Here is a 17,780-nt window from a genome sequence, read left to right as displayed (position 1 = left end):
AGGATCCACTTTTGACTGCAGGAGTCTCCCCCAGTCTCTTCTGTGCCTGGCAGTGGTAGTTACCCTCCAGAGCACGGTAGAAACAACCCAAGGCAATCCATGTCCCCTCTTCTACTTGCCTGACACTTTGATGCTTGGTCTTACACTCATAAAGCCTAGCTTTAAACAATGGCCCTTAAATCCTAGAGAACACACCATTGCAAACAATCCTAAGAGTCTGCTGGCCCTTTGGGATCCAGGAAAGGAACAAAACTCCAGACCAAAAGGAAAATGCAACCACTCTCCCATCAGGCCTGGCGTTAGAGAAAAGGAATTCCCATCCAAAGGGACCCCTGCAGTGATGGGAGGGTTTCCTTCAGGTGGCAGCTTTTCTGACCCCAATGCCATCCTGGCAGCTGACTTCTCAAGCTACACCCATTGCAAGAAACCTAACAATGACTGAACCCTCATGACTGTGACCTGCACCCCCTGAAGGAGTTTCTATACTCATCTTACAGACAGAGAAACACAGTCTCAGGTGTGAAATGACTGGCCCAAGTTCACAAGGCTTGCAATGGCAGAATCAGACCCCATCCCATCCCATCAGGTGGCCCAGCCTCCACTCAACCTGTGAGCTCCAAGGCAAGGCACCACAATCAGTGCGTCCAGAGTGAATGGGCATTGGCTTGGCCACCCAATATAGTAAAAAGAGTAAAACAGTTTCCCATTTTGACTCTGCCCCCGGCTAAGACATTTCCCTCTTTTCAGCTTGAACATTCACATCTGTAAATTGAGAACAAAAATACCTTTCTCTCAGGCTATATTGAGAATTAGGAACCAGGTGTGTCAAGAACCCAGCCCAAGTACTAGACACTCAATAAAAAGCACTACCACCACCATCCTCCTCCCTAGAACTAAGGGACCTACTCAGATGGAGGGTGGAAGGGAGTCCTTATAAGAACTTCATTCCACACCTCTCTTGTAAAGTGCCCAGTAGGGCAACCTCTCCTTTGGATCTCCATGGCCACACCTCTATCCAGGCCTCACCCCTTGCAGACTCCCTGGTTCTCAGCACTGCTCCTCTTCAATGTGTCCCCCACAGCAACCAGTGAAATCCATTGCTAAAACCTCCCCATTTCTTAAAACCCCACTTCTGGACCTCACTGACCCCTAATATAACCTCTCTCTTCCCCAGAACAACCTGCATCTATGCTCAATGCCACACCCACCTCTGCACGTGCCAATCCACTTGTCAGGAAAGCCCTCCCATCGCACCTCTTTCCTTAATGAATTCGCCTTCCTTCTGCAAGACCCCACTCAAATCCTCTGGGAAACTTCTGGAATCCCACCCCACCACCAGGTTTGGGGACCCTTCCCCTGCTCCACGACACCCGGTTCCTCCATTGTCGATGAGCTGTAGGGAAAACTAAGGTGATTTACTCCTTCGCAAATCGGCCCTCTCCACCATCTTTTCCTCCTGAAGGCCTGGGCCTGGCACACTGTCTGGCACATAGTAGGTACTTAGTAAACACTTAGAGCATGCACAGATGAAGACCAACTGCAACTCAGTAAAAGGGAAAACTTTCTAATTATCAGAGATATCCTCAGGTAGATGGGCTGCTAGTGAGTGCACCACCATCAGGGAACGGAGTGTAAGCTGCGTGGGTGTGGATTCCTAAAGACACTAACTGTGCCCCCGTCACACAGGAATCACCTGGAGTATTGGTTACTGACAGAAATTCTCCACTCACGAAATCCTGATGCTACAGGTCTAGGGCAGGCCAGAAATCTGTGTTAGGACCAAGGTCCCCAGGTGATTTTGAAGCACATCTGCATTTGGGGACTATTGAACTTTGTGACCTTTGAGGCCATTTGCAATAATGGTTTGTGTGTGAAGGCTCTTCATAAACTGTGAAGTGCTGTCCACGAGTCTTGGCTTCAGATACTACCTGAGCCTGGAGACTGAGGAATTGAAGCTTCAGCCTGGGACTACAGCTCCTCGGATTCTGGGAGGTTGCGGACCCAGCCCTGAGCCACCCTGTTGAAGCTGGGTCTGAGGCGGAGGAGTTCCAAGCCACTGAAGGGCTCCGAGACAAAAGGGGTGCCTGCCCTGGGAATGGTCTCCCCCATGAGGGGTCCTCCAAATGGCACTGGGGTCCTGGGAAAAGAGCAACAGGAAAGGTGGGCTGTGTGGAGCAGGGATGGCAGAAGGCTGACATTCAGGTCACATGTGGCCCCTACCTGCCTCTCTCTGGGCCTCAGTTTTCCCTTGTATACAGCAAAGATTTTTCACTATGGTTAACAGGTTTCTCCAGTTCTTCCTTCTCCCAAGTCTGCCCCTAGTGGGGAAGGAGTAAGAGATTTTCCTTCCTCTTGTTACCTCAACTTAGAACAAAATACCCACAAACTGGAGAGAGAAGGAAGGCTCCAAAAGAGCAGCAAGAATCAGGGAAATGCAAATCACCTCAGAGATTTACCATTTCTCCCCCAAAAGACTGGCAAAAGGAAATAACTTGATAATGAGGCAACATTGATGAGGGGGTAGGGGCAGTTTCACTCGTAGTCGGGTGGTTGGAGCACAAATTGGTGCTGCTACCTTGGAGAACAATTCAGTGGGATCTTCTGAACCTTGAATTTATGTCAACTCTGTCACTCAGCAACTCCATCTCTAAGCGTGGAGCTCAGAGAGGCTCATGCAGGTAAGCACAAGGAAGCAGACATGAATGGTGCCTTAGTGACAACCAGAAGCAACTCAGATGTCCCCTGGCAGAGGAGCGGACAAAACAGAAATTGTGTGTCATAGGACAGAATTTTTGCAGCTTAAAAGGAAAGAACTAGATCTATAGGTATCAGTGTGATAGATTACAAAAGCATAATGTTGGATGAAAAAAGCCAGTTACAGAATAAAACACAAAGTATCAAAACACTTGCATACTCACAAACCAAGGCCACAAGCTCTATAGTATGCAAGGGCCTTAACAATGTGTTCCAAAAACACACAGGCCAACCGGACAACAGGGCTACCTTTAGAAAGGGCCCTGGGAAAGGGACCTGGGGGACAGTAAACAAAGGGCCCTGCTTTTATTTGAAGTTGCCTATTTTTTTTTCTCTAAGAGAATATATGTGTGTGATTTTTAAAACAATGTTTTAATTTTAAGGAAAACATAAAGCACTGCTGGTGTGGTGTTTGCCTGCAGCAGGGGCCAGTGGGAAGAGGGGTGGAAAGACACACCATGGGCCAGAGCCTGGGATCCTGGCAGGAAAGCACTGCTGCCTGGACCACCCCAGCTTTGGCAGCACAGTCAGGCCCAGCGGGAACAGGCTGGGCAGTGTCCAAGCCAAGCAGGCCTCACAGCCAGGGCCTTGACTGGAAGCCCAGAGCCCAGCATTCTGAGCCCCACTGGGCCCCCAATACCGCTGTCCCTCCTCTCTATGCCTCAGTTCCTCCTTCTGTCTCAGATGAGGTCTGGGCCCAGGACTCCCTAAGGCCTTCCCCCTGCTGGTGGGAATGTGCCTCCGCCTGTCAATCAGAGGCCTGAGATGGGTAGGAGATGTGCCCAGAGCCAGCCAGCCTGGAAGCTGGCTGCCAGCACTGAACGTCTGCGTCGGGTTTTAAATAGCAGGGCAGGCAGGATCTGAGGGCCCAGGAGGAGGACAGGGCTGCCCTGGCTGGCAGGGAAGTCAGAATGTCTGCCAATGGCTCGTGGCTCACACAGCGCCTGTTGGGCCTGATTCTTCCCATCAGGGCCTCCCTGGGTATTCGACCGTCCGAGGGTAGTCACCTTTCTCCTGAGCCATCTCTTCTCAAGGCTGATCACCCCCCATACCCATCCTTCAGTCCTCCCTAAAAGTGCCTCAAAATGTCCTAGCCAGGCCCTGGAGTGCACCCATCTGTCTCTATCAGACAGACACAGTCTCCACGTGTGGTCTGAGGAGGTGCCAGAAGAGCTGGACTGTGGCCTCCTCTCTGTGGACACTTCTTTTCCTCACTTAATATAGCCTAAGCCAAAGGAGTATGTTCAAAAATAGATGCAGACTGAGGAAGCCAACTGCAACTGAAATGCACCCCCAATCCAAGGCCCGCCTCCAAGTCAAACTCCAGTCTTGAGTCCTATGGTCTGTTTTTGGATCCCCAGGGCAAAATACTATTGAAGTTCTCCCTTTTTAGCTCTTCCAACCATCATTTCAGCCTGCAGTAACAGTAGTAGTAGTACCTGTAGCTAACGTTTATTGAGAACTTATTACTTGCCAGAACTTTGCCTGTGGCTTCTCATGTCATCCTCATGGCAATGCTGTGAAGTAGGTACAGGTGGGGCAATGGAGACTCAGAGAGGTTAAATTGCTTACCCAAGGTCACACAGCCAGACCTGGAGTCTGCATTTAAACCCACATGGAGAACTTATGCCCTAAACCCAATATATGACACTCCTTTGTGGCCCTGACCTCTGGCCCCACTCCCAGCTTTGGGCAGCCTCACGGCCACCTTGGAGGTCTCTTCCACATACATCATTGATGCAAGTAAAGAGAGGCTGGGTTGGCCTTGGGATGGGGAGATCTGGGGCTCTCCAGGGCAGAACTGGATGTCCATCATAGAGTGGCCCACAGCAGTGAGGAGAACAAGACACCAGCTCTGGAGTTACACAAACCCAGGCTTGAATCCCAGTCCTGTTGCTTCCTCCTTGTTCTGAGACTTTGGGCAGGTCGTTCCTGAACCTCGGTCTCTTCATTGGCCGAACGGAGGAAATCAAGGCACAGCCACCTCATCTTGTGGGAATACAACAAGACTGGGGCACGTTCACCATTCATTCGTCCTACGTTTATGAAGCACCTACTAGGTGCTGAGGCACTGTTCTAGCAAGACCTCAATAAGTACATATGAAGTGCTGGCACTAGAACTAGGATGTGGAAAGGCTAGGAAATTCGGGCTACTGCTATGGTACCCTGTACGTCCTGGGCTCTCCCCAAACTGCCCGCGCCGCCCGGCCTGGCCTTACTTGTTGAAATTCCGATAGTCTCGCAGGCTGGGGGTATAACTTGGGCCATCGCTCAGGTAGTCCCGGTAGCTGATGAACTCCTGCCACGGGCAGCGGTAGCCCTTGGGGATGGCGGTGTGGTTGAACTTCTCAGGCGGCACGCCTTTCAGGGGCTCCGCGTAGCCTGCGGGAGAAGCAGCTGTGGGTGCCCCGCGGGAAGTGAAGAAGCGGGCGCGTGGGCTGTGTCTCCGCCGCCCCACTCCCATCCCCACCCAGCTGACAAGGTTGGGGGCGCAAGGCTGGAGTTAGGAGGAGTGGAAAAAGGAATGTCGCAGTTGCTCCAGCAAAGGGGACCCTCCCTCATCCCAGGAAATGAAGAGGACCTGAGCAAGTGAACCTAGGGTTCTTCTAGTTTGGGATCGGATTCTGACTCGCTGTGTAACCTTGGGCGCACTGCTGCCACTCTCTGGGCTTGTGTTCTGATCTGGGGTGTTGGGGGCGCGGTCGCTCCCTGCGTTTCAGCCCTGGTGGCCAGGACTCAAAGCGGCCACTCACCTGGCGCCAGAGCGCTTGGGCTATGGGCCGACGCCGCTGCTGGGTGGGAGTCCTCGGGACCCCCGGGCGAAGCCGGGAAGACGTGGAGCTCGGAGCGGTAGTTCGGCCCCTCGGGGCCATTGGCAACCTGGGCACAGGGCAGGGCGCTCAGAGGCTCAGACAGCCACAGACAGCTGCCCCGCCCCTTTCCGCAGCTGCCCCGCCCCTTTCCGCAGCTGCCCCTCCCGAGGGTCTCCCTCCGCGCTCACCATTCCCGCCTCCGCGCTCACCATTCCCGCCTCCGCGGTTCCAGTTACTCTCCTCTTGGCGCTTCCGGCCAGGATCTGTGGGGGTAGGGGGATAAACCCTCAGGGGGCACGGTGCCAGGGTTCTCCTCCACCCAAGAGAGAGAGAGAGAGAGGGAAAGGGCAAGAACCCTCGCATTCATCTCCAGGGCATGTTAGAAGGATGGATGGTTACAACACTAGGCTCAGTGCCTGGAACAGAAGAACGCTCGCTGTTCCCTGCACTTGTCATGGAGTCTCAACAAGATACTTCCCTGAGCCCCAGTTCTCTTCTCTTTCAAGTGGGCATCACCATGATGATGGTATCTACCTCCGAGCACTCCATGCAAGGATAAACTGGAAAGCGCTTGGCTAGCACTGTCTGGTGCACGGCAGAGGTAGGTGTTTTGGCATTCTTATTGTTCCCGTCACATCGTTCCCTCTCGGTTGCCTCTTGAGTGGCTCAGAAATGGAGTGGAGTATGGATAAAATACTTCTGTTTTCACTAGAAGTACCTGAAACTGTCTGCAGCCTTTTCCAAGCCTAGGAATAAACCATTCCCACCCTCCTTTTCTGCCAGCAGATTGTTCCATGACCTTTTTCTTCTTCAAGTAGAAAGACAAAATTTTAAAAAGCATCATGCATTTTCCATCTTAGATCAAGCCGAAGTCTGAACTAACTCCTGCCCACTGCAAATTTAGCCCAGAGCACATGGCTGGCTGTTCTTTATCAGTTTCTGTACACCCAGGACTCACAGCTCATCCTCCCGATTCACTTTGTGATTTGTCTCTGGGAGAGATGCCTGCAGGGAGAACCCTTTTCAAGGATCACACAGCAAAGCAGGGGCTCAGTCGGATGGGGGCACCCCAGTCTCCCCAGCTGCAAGGACCCAGAGGTCCTTGGCCAGACTCTCTGTCTGGCCTCAGTTTCTCCATGAGCACAATGGAGACCTACTCACCGCCCGCTGACTCTCCTCAAGCTCGAAGGTGAACCTTTGCACCCTGCGCTGCCTCTTCTGGAAGAGGAGGGATCCTGGGTTGTTGCGAAGCGACAGCTCCTCTATCATCAGGTCCTGGGGCACGCTCAGCTTCTTCCCCAGGTCCAGCAAAGGGACTGCGAGAGAGGCCAGAGCGAGCTCTTACTACCCAACCCCCAAGGCACTCCTGGCCACTGCCTTAAGGCACCTGTCACAGCATCATATGCTATGTACCAGAATGGCTGCTCCACTCACACTGGATGACGCTGGGAGTCACCGCGTTCTGGACTCCTTGCCTACCTGATGGTTTGCCCTGCTCAGAGCTGAATTATTTGAGCACGATACTCTGTTCTTTCGCCATTTGTACCTATGTCATAAATCTCTCAGGCAGGTTCTTGCCCACCGTGGTGAAGGTGTGAGAAATGGTCAGATTCTAAACTTTTTAAATAAAAGGTGCGGGTTGTGAGAGGAGAGTTAACTGCAAGATTTCTGACCTGAGTGGGCAGAAGGGGCTCAGTGAGATGGAAAAGGATGAGGGAAGAGAAACACCAGAAGTCTGATTTTAGACATCTGTCTTTTAAATTTTTTTATTATTATTATTTGTGGTGCTGGGGATTGAACCCAGGGCCTTGTACATGCAAGGCAAGCACTTTACCAACTGAGCTGTATCCCCAGACCCTTAATTTTTATTTTTTAAGAGATGGGGCTTCATATTGTTGCCCAGGCTGACCTTGAACTTGTGATCTTCCTGCTTCAGCCTCCTAGGGCATGTGCTACCATGTCCAGCTCTCTTTTTAAGTTTTAAATAGTCTCTTATTATTATAAAAACATAAATGTGCATTTTTAAAGTTAGAAAATTTAGGTATAAGTAAAAAACAAGAAAAATAAATATCATTATCTGTCACTCAAAGATTGCCAGTATTAACACTGCAGTGTATGACATTTCATGTCCTTGTTTGTTTTTTTTTTTTCTTTCCTTTTTTTTTTTTTTTTAGAGACAGGGTCTCACTGAGTTGCTTAGGGCCTTGCTTTTGCTGAGGCTGGACTTGAACTTGTGATCCATCTGCCTCAGTCTCCCAAGCTGCTGGATTGTAGGTGTACATCACCACACCCAGCTTCAAGTCTTTTAATAACTACATATTCATATGTGAGTTTTTAGTGAAATCATAGCAAACATGCTTTGTAACTTGTTTTTATCAATTAAAGAGACATCACTTTTCCAAATGAACATATTTTGGTTTTTTTTTTCTAATATATCTAGTCTATATTTAAACTCCCAATTGTGTTCAAAATTCAGTTTGAGGAGCCTTGCAGACATTCAAGTGGAAATACTGAGTAGGGCATGTGACTCTGATGTTCATGAAAGAAAACTGACCTGCAGATTTTAAAAAATTAGAGACTCGTGAGCTTACAAATGGTATTTTGTTGCCGTTGTTTTTCAATGCAGAACATTACATTTCTTTCCCTTCTCATGGTTAGGATTTGTCATCTGGCTGATGACTGTCCTTAGTAGTGTGGGATCCATCCCCAAAATCTGTGCTTTCCCTGCCAACAAAATGCAAACTTTTACATTTGACTAAGGAGAAAAGCTTTTTGGTGGACAGAGTGACAGGAGAGCAGAAGGTATGTCACCAGCATGGCCAATGTTGTCCAACTGAAGTCAGATACAGGGCTCAGTGGTAGAACATTTACCTAGCATGTACAAGGCCCTGGGTTCAAATCCCAGCCAGAAGAAAATTAATGAATTAGCTAACTTATTAAAATAAAATCGGAATTACACAGGCTCATGTGCCAGCTCTATAAAATGATATTTTAAACCGGGAAGCTGAAAAAGATCAGGAAGAAATGAGAAAAGATAAAGAGAGCCAAGACTGAGCCCTGAGGTTTCCAACATTTAGATGAGAGGAACCAGCCCTGGAGCCTGGAAAGGAACAGTTAGCTGGTAAGGGAGAAAAAAAAAAAAAAAAAAACATCTAAAGAGGATGGTGTCCTGGAAACTAAATGCTGGAAGATTTCTGGGATAACAAAGTGACCAAGAGGTCAAGTGTTGCTGAAAATTGACTCTTGTATTTAGTAACATAGAGTCCCTGGTAATCTTCACTAACACTGTTTCTATGGAGCATTTGGGTGTGAAAGTCTGATTGGAGAGGATTCAAGAGAAAATGGACAGAGAACAAGCTTACACATCCCACAGGGGAGCGGTGGGCACAGCCAGGACTTGGAACATTCTACATACAGGGCAACTGGCCTGTTTTCTTCAAACAAGTCAATGACATGGGGAAAAGGGGGCGGGTTGTTTTAGATTAAAAGAGATTTAAGAGGCATGGCAACCAAATAAAAACTATGACCCTTGTTTAGATCCTGATTAAAATAAACTAGAAAACTGAGAAAGCTGAATATGAGATTGGCTAGTAGATGTTGTTAAATCATTACTGCTAATTTTGCTGAATGTGCTAATATTTTTTTAGTGGCATGTAAGGAAATGTCTTTTTTCTTATTTTCATGGATGCTGAAGAATTTAGGGGATGTCATGAAGTGCTCTTTGGTATTTGCTTGGGGATCCAGGAATAAAGGGTGGCACCCTCTACTTACGTGTGTGTTTGGAAACTGGCATATGATGTGTTAAAAAGACAGAATGGGAAGGAAAGCATCGATAACGGCTTGCAGAAGCTGTGCTTTCAAGGCCTGTGGCAGCAGGCAGCATGGGATCCAGGGGGCTTGTTTGTAACGGGGAGATAATGGCCTGAGTGTTAGCAGTGGGGACCATCTGATAATGCACAAGGGAGAACTGCTGGAGGAATGTCCTTGAGCCTGAGAAGGGGCAGAGCAGGGTGTCCTGTCCAGCTAGAAGGGCTGGCACCAGACAGGTGTGAAGAGCGTTCATCACCCTCTCAGGCAAAGAAGGATTGAGAACAGATGCAAGCCAGTGCACAGATGTGGCAAAGGGGGCTTGCCCATGTTTTCTTTGAGCTACTATAGTTTTCTCAGCGAAAACTATAGTAGCAAGGTCACTAGTTGAGAGTGAAAGTGGGGGAAGAGGTACTGGAGGCTTTGGGTTGCCAAAGTCACCTGAGAGAGTAAGTCATCTGGAGGGGTGTCCAGGCTGGGGAGAGGGATGTAGCTGCCAGCAGCAATGAGGGCCACCCAGGTGCTGCAGTTTACCTGCACAAGACTCCTGGGCTCTACTCCTAAGGATTCCACCCTCATGACCACCATTAAAGGTTGATTAAATATAAATGACATGTCCACGCACAGGGAAACTGAGGGGAGGGAGGCAGTAAGATAAATCATGGTAGTGTGCAAAGGAGTCCGTGGTATGTTGCTAAGTGAAAAAAGGAAGTAGCCGAAGAACACAGCACACAGTATTTAGCCTATGTGTATGTGCATCTATATAAACAAATCATATGTAGACATAAGAACTTACACAAAAATGATAACAGTGATCATCTACAGATAGTTCCATTATGAAGAACTTTCACTGTCAAAGTCATTCATGGTGTTTTGTCTGAATAGTTTTAAAAATGGATGTATTCTGCCAGATATGGTGGCGCATGCCTGTAATCTCAGCAACTCGGGAGGCTGAGGCAGAAGGATTGCAAGTTCAAAGCCAGCCTCAGCAACTTAGAAAGGCCCTAAGCAACTCAGTGAGCGCCTGTCTCAAAATAAAAAAATAAAAAATAAAAAGGGCTGGGGATGTGGCTCAGTGGCTAAGCACCCCTGGGTTCAGTCCCTGGTGTGAAAAAAAGAAAAAGAAAAAGAAAAAGATGTATTCTTTGCATAACCACATAGAAGAAGCAATTCTGGAGACAGAAAGTGCAAGTCAAATTTCAGCTCTGTTACCCAGAGGTGTGCAGAAACCTCACTCCTTGAGTCAAAATTTTTTTCATCTGCAGAATGGGAATAATAATATCTAACTTGTAGAATTGTTTTGGGGCTCAAATAACAAGATTCAAATCTCCTAGCACACTGACCCAGTAACCATCCAATAAGGATGGTGTTTTTATTATTACTATTTTAAAATGACTTTTTAAGTGGTGAGAGAGTGAGATTTCTTTTTCTTTCCTATTTTTCTTTCATTTCAAAATCTTCTTTAATTAGTGGCTTAGCAATTCTCAACTAGTTATATATTTCAAGTGTGGCATAAATGATGTGTGTCGATGTTTAGAGGACTCTAATTAATTACTCAGACTACAGAAATGAGAAGGTACTGCCCGACTCTTCCAACTGAAGTATGAGTATCTCACAATGTTTGCATATTTCAACACACAAAATCAGGGGGCAGGGGGGCTAAAAGAAACACAACACCAACAATAAGAGGCAAGAACACACAAACTAGCTAGGTTAAAAGTTTGCATATAAAGCCACACAACTTGATTGACTGCTTCTTAGGACTGACAGAGGCCAACTGCACAGGGGACCTTGGACAAGCATTTCTCAGAGCGAGCTCACTGTCACCAGCTTTGAAGTCACCTGAACACTTGTCCAAAAGGCAAATGTATGCCCCCCCCCCCCGCAAGGTCTATGAAATCAGAGACCTTGGGGGTAGATGTTGTGAATCTTTATTTTTAATGAAAAACATGAAACAACTATGACTCACACTAAAGCTTGAGGGTCCCCCCTGAGTTGAATTCATTTTTTAAATATTTGAAATGCTCTAATGTAGACCAAACAAGCAGACTTCAAAATTATTCCAGAAGTTCATGAAGAGGTCTTACAAGGTTGATAAGCATGGTTTTAGATGATTTATTCTTTGGATGAGCCAGCTTTGAAGTAAAATGGTTTGAGTTTGAGGGAGTGGCCTGCTGTGGCTCTCCTGCCATGCTATTCCCCCACCACTAGTGTTGAGCCCTGGGCTGGGCCGCCTGGGTCATCCTGAGGCCCACGAGAGGCCTGTAGGTACCATTAGCAGGAACAAGTAGGCCAGAACTTGTGGCTACAGTTGATCTGGGACCAGAGCCCTCAAGGAAGGCCTTAGCTGGGACCAAGGCCAGGGTCATCTTGGGGTCAGAACCCACTATGGGGCCTGGCCTGTGGACATAAGGGCAGGGCCCCTTCAAAGCCTCAGGAAATGCCTGCGCCCAGGTGGCAGATTCCACAGGCACTCCCTCAGGGCTCTGGAACTCACACCTGCTTGCTAGCCTGGGGCCAGCAGGCCTGAGTGACCACAATCTGGGACCAAGAGAGGAGTTTGAGGAAAGCATAGGACTGGGCCCATCTTACCTGGTCCAGCAAGGTCCCCCATGACAGCCATCACTGGCTCCTTCTGCTCCCTGGGGATCATCCTGTGGAGGAGACACTCCCACAAATAGGCCAGGCTGTCCCCTTCCTCCCTGAACCTCTCCCTCCCAAGGCTTCCTCCAACTCCCCGGTCCACTCAGCCCCAGCCCTGAACAGTCTTGACCCACCCCAAAATCAATAGCAAAGATGTCTGAGCTGAAAAGGCCTTTCAGGTCTTTTTGTAGAAGGGAGGAGATTGAGGCTCAGGGAGGACAGGGGAGGTGCCTGAGGTCAGACAAATGGGGTCCATGTTGCTAGGGAGGCACTGAGAGTCGTCATGGGTCCTCCCCCATTGCCCACCCTGCACTGACTTCCACAGTGTTCTCTTCTCCCTCGACCCTCCTCTTCTTCTTCCTCTATCTCCCCTTTTTCATCTCATGGTACTTTCCAGGAATCTTAGAGACCATTTGTGATTAAAATAAGCCCCAGAGCCTCAGAGAACCCTTGCAGGCCCCAAACTCAGATTACCGAACTTTTTCCCAGAGAAGGAGGCAGCACCCTTGGGCTCCCTGGCTGACCACCCACCCCAGTCCCCCTCTCCTTTGTTTCCAGGTCTTACCATATTCCTTCCCTCAGGAAAAAAATTTGCCCCTGTCTGTGTCCCCCACACACATACCTGCAAGGACCCTGGGTTAGTCAGTGGACACTGAGCTAAGCAACCTGCAACTGTGAACAAGTAGCTCTCCAGCTCTGTGCCTCGGTTGCCCCCTATGTGATTTAAGAGGGTTGGGCTAATCATAGGGATCCATGCTGAGCTTCGGGGTATCATGAACAGTTAAAACTGTAAGTAAACATGAGTGTGACCACACACATTTGGGGTGATCAAGAGATGATAGAGAGTGCCCCCACTCTGATCTTTAGAATGCCACAGTCCCCAGATCTATTTCTGGATAAACACTCCCCTTACCAGAATTGACAGGTGCTGGGAAGGGGTCCTATTTACAGACAGGAAGCGACTTCCCTCCGCTGCCTAATGACCCTGAAGTCCTGGGCAGATCCATCATCTATCCCCAACCTTTAATCCTAGTCGCCCCCTCCCCATTTAATGGAGAGAACCTAGAACTTGTTCCCCTCCTCCCAACCAGGATCCAGGCTTTCATGAGGCCCCAAACTCCCCAGATCCTCTGCAGGGCCCTGTCCCTGCTGGGGGAAGAGGTCCTCTGGGAATTGCCTAGCCTCCTCCACCCACTCCCCACAGCTCCCCCAGCTCCCTTAGGATCCTGGTACCTGAGAGGGTGAAACCACAGTGGTCAGGAAGAAGTATCCGACCCTCAAGATTAACACCTCCGTCGGGAAGCTGAGAGTTGCGTGGTCAGTGTCTGTCACAGTCGGCGGTCAGCGGTCAGTGATCAGGGTGTGCCCTGTAGCCAGCTCTGGCTTCAGCTGACGAGAATCATTCTTGCCTTGTCGTGGGTCACAGCCTTATTTCGGGCTGCAACAGGAGCCGGGGCCAGATGCTAAAAGAAAGCACCAGGCCCTAGGGAAGACAGGTGCTCCGGCAGCAGGCCCTTGCAGACAGAAGGGCTTGCACCCACGGGTACACATGCACAAGAGCACATGTCCAGGTCACCTGGAAATACTGAGAATCAGCTGCTGTTCACTTCAACTTGTTAACTGTCATGTTCTTAGGCCTACAACAGTGTTGGATAGGAGCTCAATAGATATCTGTTGGATAAATGAATGTGTGGATGGATGAATGAACTCTTCTTGATATTTTTGCTTGACTTATCCTTTGTCTCCTTCCTTCCTCCTCTCTTCGCTCTCTCCCTCCACCTTCTCATATTCTCTAAGCCTCTCTCTGTGAACTGAAAATAATAAGCAAGGGCCCTGTCCTCAAAGAGCTCTCTCAGGCCACAAGCCTTGTGATGCATCATGGGAAAGTCTTTGGGAGAGCCCAGGGGAGCAGGGGAGCCTGTCACCAACTCAACCTGGAGGGTGGGGAGGCTTTCCACAAAGGGAGACATTTGACTTGGGCCTTGAAGGATGAGTGAGAGTTCCTGGGACAGAGGTGGGTAAAGGCAGTGCAGGTGAAGGACACAGCACTGGTAAAGATGGTAAGAGGTTGGCGAGTAGAACCAGAGCCAGGGCCGTGGGGCCATGGTGTGAGATGAGGCCCAACTGGTGGGCAGGCGTGAGATCACAGCAGGCTTCTCAGAAGGAAGCTGTTATGAAGGCCGCTGAGGAAACTCACTGGTGAAGTGGAGTGGTCAGATTGGCATTTGCCACAGATATCTGGCTACCAAGGGGAGCAAGGTGAGACAGGGGTGGCTAACCTGGGCAGGGACAGAGGGGATGGAGAAGGGAAGGGGCATCAAGGGTACTTGGAGAATCCACAGGTCTCGTTGAGGGATTGAAAGTGAATGGGAGAAGCAGGGTGGGACAGGGGCAGAGACAGCTCTGTTGGGAGGAACTCAGTTTGAGATGTTGGGTACTAAGGTGAAATCAACTGTAAGCAGTAAGTAAACTTCAGAGGTTCCATCTGAAGTTGTGTCTGGGTCAGAGGCATATAAACCACTCCTGGGAAAGTGTGGGCACAGGAGGGACAGGAACACCCATGCCTATGTTTTGGTGAAGTTGTCCCAGGGCACAATTCTGACACCTGGTAGGGACGGAAGACTGGAGTCTGCTGTGGTCCTGTCCCTTGGGCATCTCTGCTCAGTGTCTGCTGGGCCTGAGCGTCTAGAGAGGAAAGGCAAGTGATGTCCACCTGGAAGGCTTGCCCTCACCTGCGAGTGGGCCACAATCTTCTTCTTTAGGCAAAAGACATAGGAGAAGACTACTCCTGAAAGTCTGGGTCCTGGCCTCACTAGTGTCCAGACTCAGATGTGACTCCTCATAATGGCTCCTGTTCCTGCCCTGGATCCCTGACCTGCCACAAGGAAGCAGCCCCAAAATACCCTGACCCAGGTAGGCCCTGCCTACTCCAGTGTCAGTGACATTGAGTCAGGGCATGGGCAATATCACCCTGAGACATTATCTGATCTAACTCTCTCATTACAAAGATGGGGAAGTTGAGGGCTGGGGCTGTAGCTCAGTGGCAGAGTGCTTGTTGAGCATGTGTGAGGCACTGGATTGATCCTCAGCACCACATAAAAATAAACAAATAAATAAAGGCAATCTACCAAATTTTTTTTTTTAATTTAAAAAGAGGGGGAGTTGAGACCTGCTGGAGTAGGCTCACTCAGAGCCACCTAACTAGTCAATGATGGAACCAGGATTTCAACCCAGGGACAACACAACTTCTATGGTTCTAAGTTTTTCCATTGTTCACCGTCTCTCCTCAGGGTTGCATACCCCCAAGTTCTCAGTCCATGTGTCTCAGATATTCCCCCCCCCCCAGTGTCCCATGGACTATGCCATATCTGGGGAGAAGGGAAGGGCTTTAGCTAAGCCAAAAATGACACAGGAGGCAGAAGAATGCAGGAAGCATTTATTTAGCTGAATTCTACTGGAGGTTAGAGGCAGTACACAAGCAATCTCTTAAACAGTTAGAGGAGAGGGTCAGGGAGAAGGCAATCGTAAGGAGAGAACAGTCAGAGAAAGAACTGCAGCTTCCCAAGGCTGCCTCCTGCTGGCTCTGTGGAGAAATGCAGTTAGAAATGGCTCCTCTTTGCCACTGCATCAGCCAGAGGCCTCAGTTTCTCTTCTCTAGGAGGAGGTACTCATAGCCCTGGTTTCCTATGCTACAAGGGTCCCTGCAGGTAGGAGGCTTTGGTAAATGTAGTCACTTAATAAATGAGGAGGAGTCCCATCTCATCTTTCTACCAACAGGGCCTGTGTCCCCAGGCCTTAAGAACCCTCTGGGATTACTCCTTTATTCCAAAGTGTGCCCCATCCCAATCCTGATTCTCTTCCATCATGACCCTTGCTTTCCCTAGCCTTACATGGAAGATTCTATGACTAATGTTACTCTGCTGGGTGGGTAAGTCTACCCTTAATCCCAAATCATACTGTTCCTCACCTTTAGCAACATCCTAATATTCTTTCTCCTACATATACTTGATCCTCAACCAGTTTCAGCTACCACCCTGCTGCATCCTGGCAAAGTATTCTGAATCTGATCATCTGAACTTCTAGAGGACCCCACCATTCAGCTCTGGAAACTACAGAACAGCCACATTCCTCTCCAGTTCCCTCCTAGGGACTAGAATCAGAACTAAGAAGGATGGCTAGGGCCTGTAGCTAGGCTCCTCAAGGTCACTGGGACCAGGCATGAGCTGAGCCAGACTGCAATGATAAAGAGTTGGGTGGGACAGTGCCCACTCTTCTGGTTATGATATGGACACTGGGGCTGTGGCCTAAAACTGAAGAGGGAGGCACTTCCTAAGTGGCCAGAACCTAGGCTGACTCTGGCCTAATCCTTCACTTACTACCTAAGCTCATCTGCCCCTGAATTCAAGCTCAGCCCATCTGTCACAACCACCCTTCCCACTTCCTAATACCATGTAACGCATCTGAGGACTCGGAGAGCCCTTGGAGGTGATCTGAGACAATCTATCTCTTGTTAGACTCTCCTTTGTGCATCCTGGCCGCAGCTTGCATACTTTCTATAACAAGGTATTTTTTGCCTCTCTCTTTCCAAATGGGCAGCTCCAAACTGAGGGCAATAGGTAAGGCCAGAGGGTAACTCTATTTCTTCTTCTCTCTTCAGCCCAGCTTTGAGACCAGAACCTGCCATGAACAGACCCAGAAGACAGGCAGGTTGGAGGCCCAAGACTGAAGAAAATTATTGTCCTGGCTGCAGAAGAGATGACATGGACAGTCTGACCTGGGATGGAGAAAGTAGCGTGACAAGACCCAGAAAGAATCTTCCTGCTCCTTTTCTCCAGAGGAACTAGTAAGGCATCTTGAGCTGGCTTGGGAGATCTCTCTAAAGGTCATTGGGTAAAAATAGAGCTTGTCCCAGAAGTGATGGAAAACAGCTGCTCCTGCCTGGGACTTAGTGCCAGGGAGCTGGGTGGTCAAGTCAGGGCCTGGACTGGGGACATAGCCTAGGTTCTTATGAATATACTCCTTATATGCTCCAGAGAGCAAAGAGCCAAGAAGGGGTGTGGAACCCTGGAATGCAGCAAGTCCAAGGGTCCATATGCACAACTGAACCCTCCAAGGCACGTGTGTGTGTGTGTGTGTGTGTGTGTGTGTGTGTGTGTGTTTGAAAGAAGGGGAAATTTAGATGTTTGGCGACTGCCTTGTCCAAAGCTGCATTAAACAGATGAGAAAGCTGAGGGTCAGACGGAGGAAAGGTCTAGCCCAGGGTCATACCACTGAATGATACAGCATGGATTAAAACCCAAGCTTGGGTACCTACTCCATTCTCAAGCCCAAAACGCTCTTTTCTGACCACTTAGCTCTGGGGCTATTCAATGAGGCCAGATCCGTTGGGGTCGTGGTGCCGGGATTCCCCAACACTGATGACTTCTCTTACTGCTGGGCCCTCCCAGGGTGGGGCTTTAGGTGGTGCAGGAGGTCTCGGTGGGGAGGCTGCCGCGTTTGAGCCTCAGGCTACCGTTCCATCCTCGGGGACAGATGTTGTAGCCGAGGATGCCAGGCGATTTAACCCCAGAGTCCTCGGAATCAAGGGACACGTCGGAGTCCGTGGGCGAGCGGCGGTAGGGAAAGGGCCTAGGCGGTGCAGGCACTGGGCTCCGGGGACTGGCGCAGGACGGGGGCCCGGCCAGCAAGGGGCTCGGCGGAATGGGCGTGAACGCCGCCCCCCTCGCTACCCCTGGGTTGGAGCGAGCGTTCAGTATCTCCGCT

The 17,780-nt window shown here is 49.6% G+C and overlaps 2 protein-coding genes across 2 annotated transcripts in view; both read right to left on the bottom strand.

Moving 5' to 3' along the window:
* Positions 1–1,423: 1,423 nt before the first annotated feature.
* Positions 1,424–12,027, bottom strand: Myoz3 (myozenin 3). Its single transcript, XM_015486329.2, has 6 exons — positions 11,967–12,027; positions 6,729–6,883; positions 5,777–5,830; positions 5,508–5,634; positions 4,974–5,136; positions 1,424–2,137 (listed from the first exon to the last, which is right to left on the bottom strand). Exons 1-6 carry the CDS (start codon positions 12,025–12,027, stop codon positions 1,969–1,971), a joined length of 729 nt encoding a protein of 242 aa, XP_015341815.1. The 3' UTR covers positions 1,424–1,968.
* Positions 12,028–15,439: 3,412 nt separating this feature from the next.
* Synpo (synaptopodin) overlaps positions 15,440–17,780 on the bottom strand; it is a 54,216-nt gene continuing 51,875 nt past the window's right edge. Inside the window, 1 exon segment of the mRNA XM_015486303.2 lies at positions 15,440–17,780. This exon segment is cut by the window's right edge and continues 25 nt beyond it. Within this exon segment, the coding sequence (XP_015341789.2) occupies positions 17,474–17,780 (307 nt within the window). The 3' untranslated portion in view covers positions 15,440–17,473.

The sequence above is a fragment of the Marmota marmota genome, unplaced genomic scaffold, assembly GCF_001458135.2.
Source record: "Marmota marmota marmota unplaced genomic scaffold, marMar, whole genome shotgun sequence".
Taxonomy (NCBI): domain Eukaryota; kingdom Metazoa; phylum Chordata; class Mammalia; order Rodentia; family Sciuridae; genus Marmota; species Marmota marmota.
Note: the sequence above shows the minus strand (reverse complement) of the source record. Positions and strands in the feature narration are given on the sequence as shown.

Excerpts from the sequence above, each read along its gene's own strand:
- Myoz3 (XM_015486329.2), bottom strand. The coding sequence starts at position 12,027 with ATGATCCCCAGGGAGCAGAAGGAGCCAGTGATGGCTGTCATGGGGGAC. Across the intron at positions 5,137-5,507 it reads CCCAAGCGCTCTGGCGCCAG|GCTACGCGGAGCCCCTGAAA; the intron begins GTGAGTGGCCGC and ends CTTCTCCCGCAG. Across the intron at positions 2,138-4,973 it reads GACTATCGGAATTTCAACAA|GACCCCAGTGCCATTTGGAG; the intron begins GTAAGGCCAGGC and ends CTCTTTTCCCAG.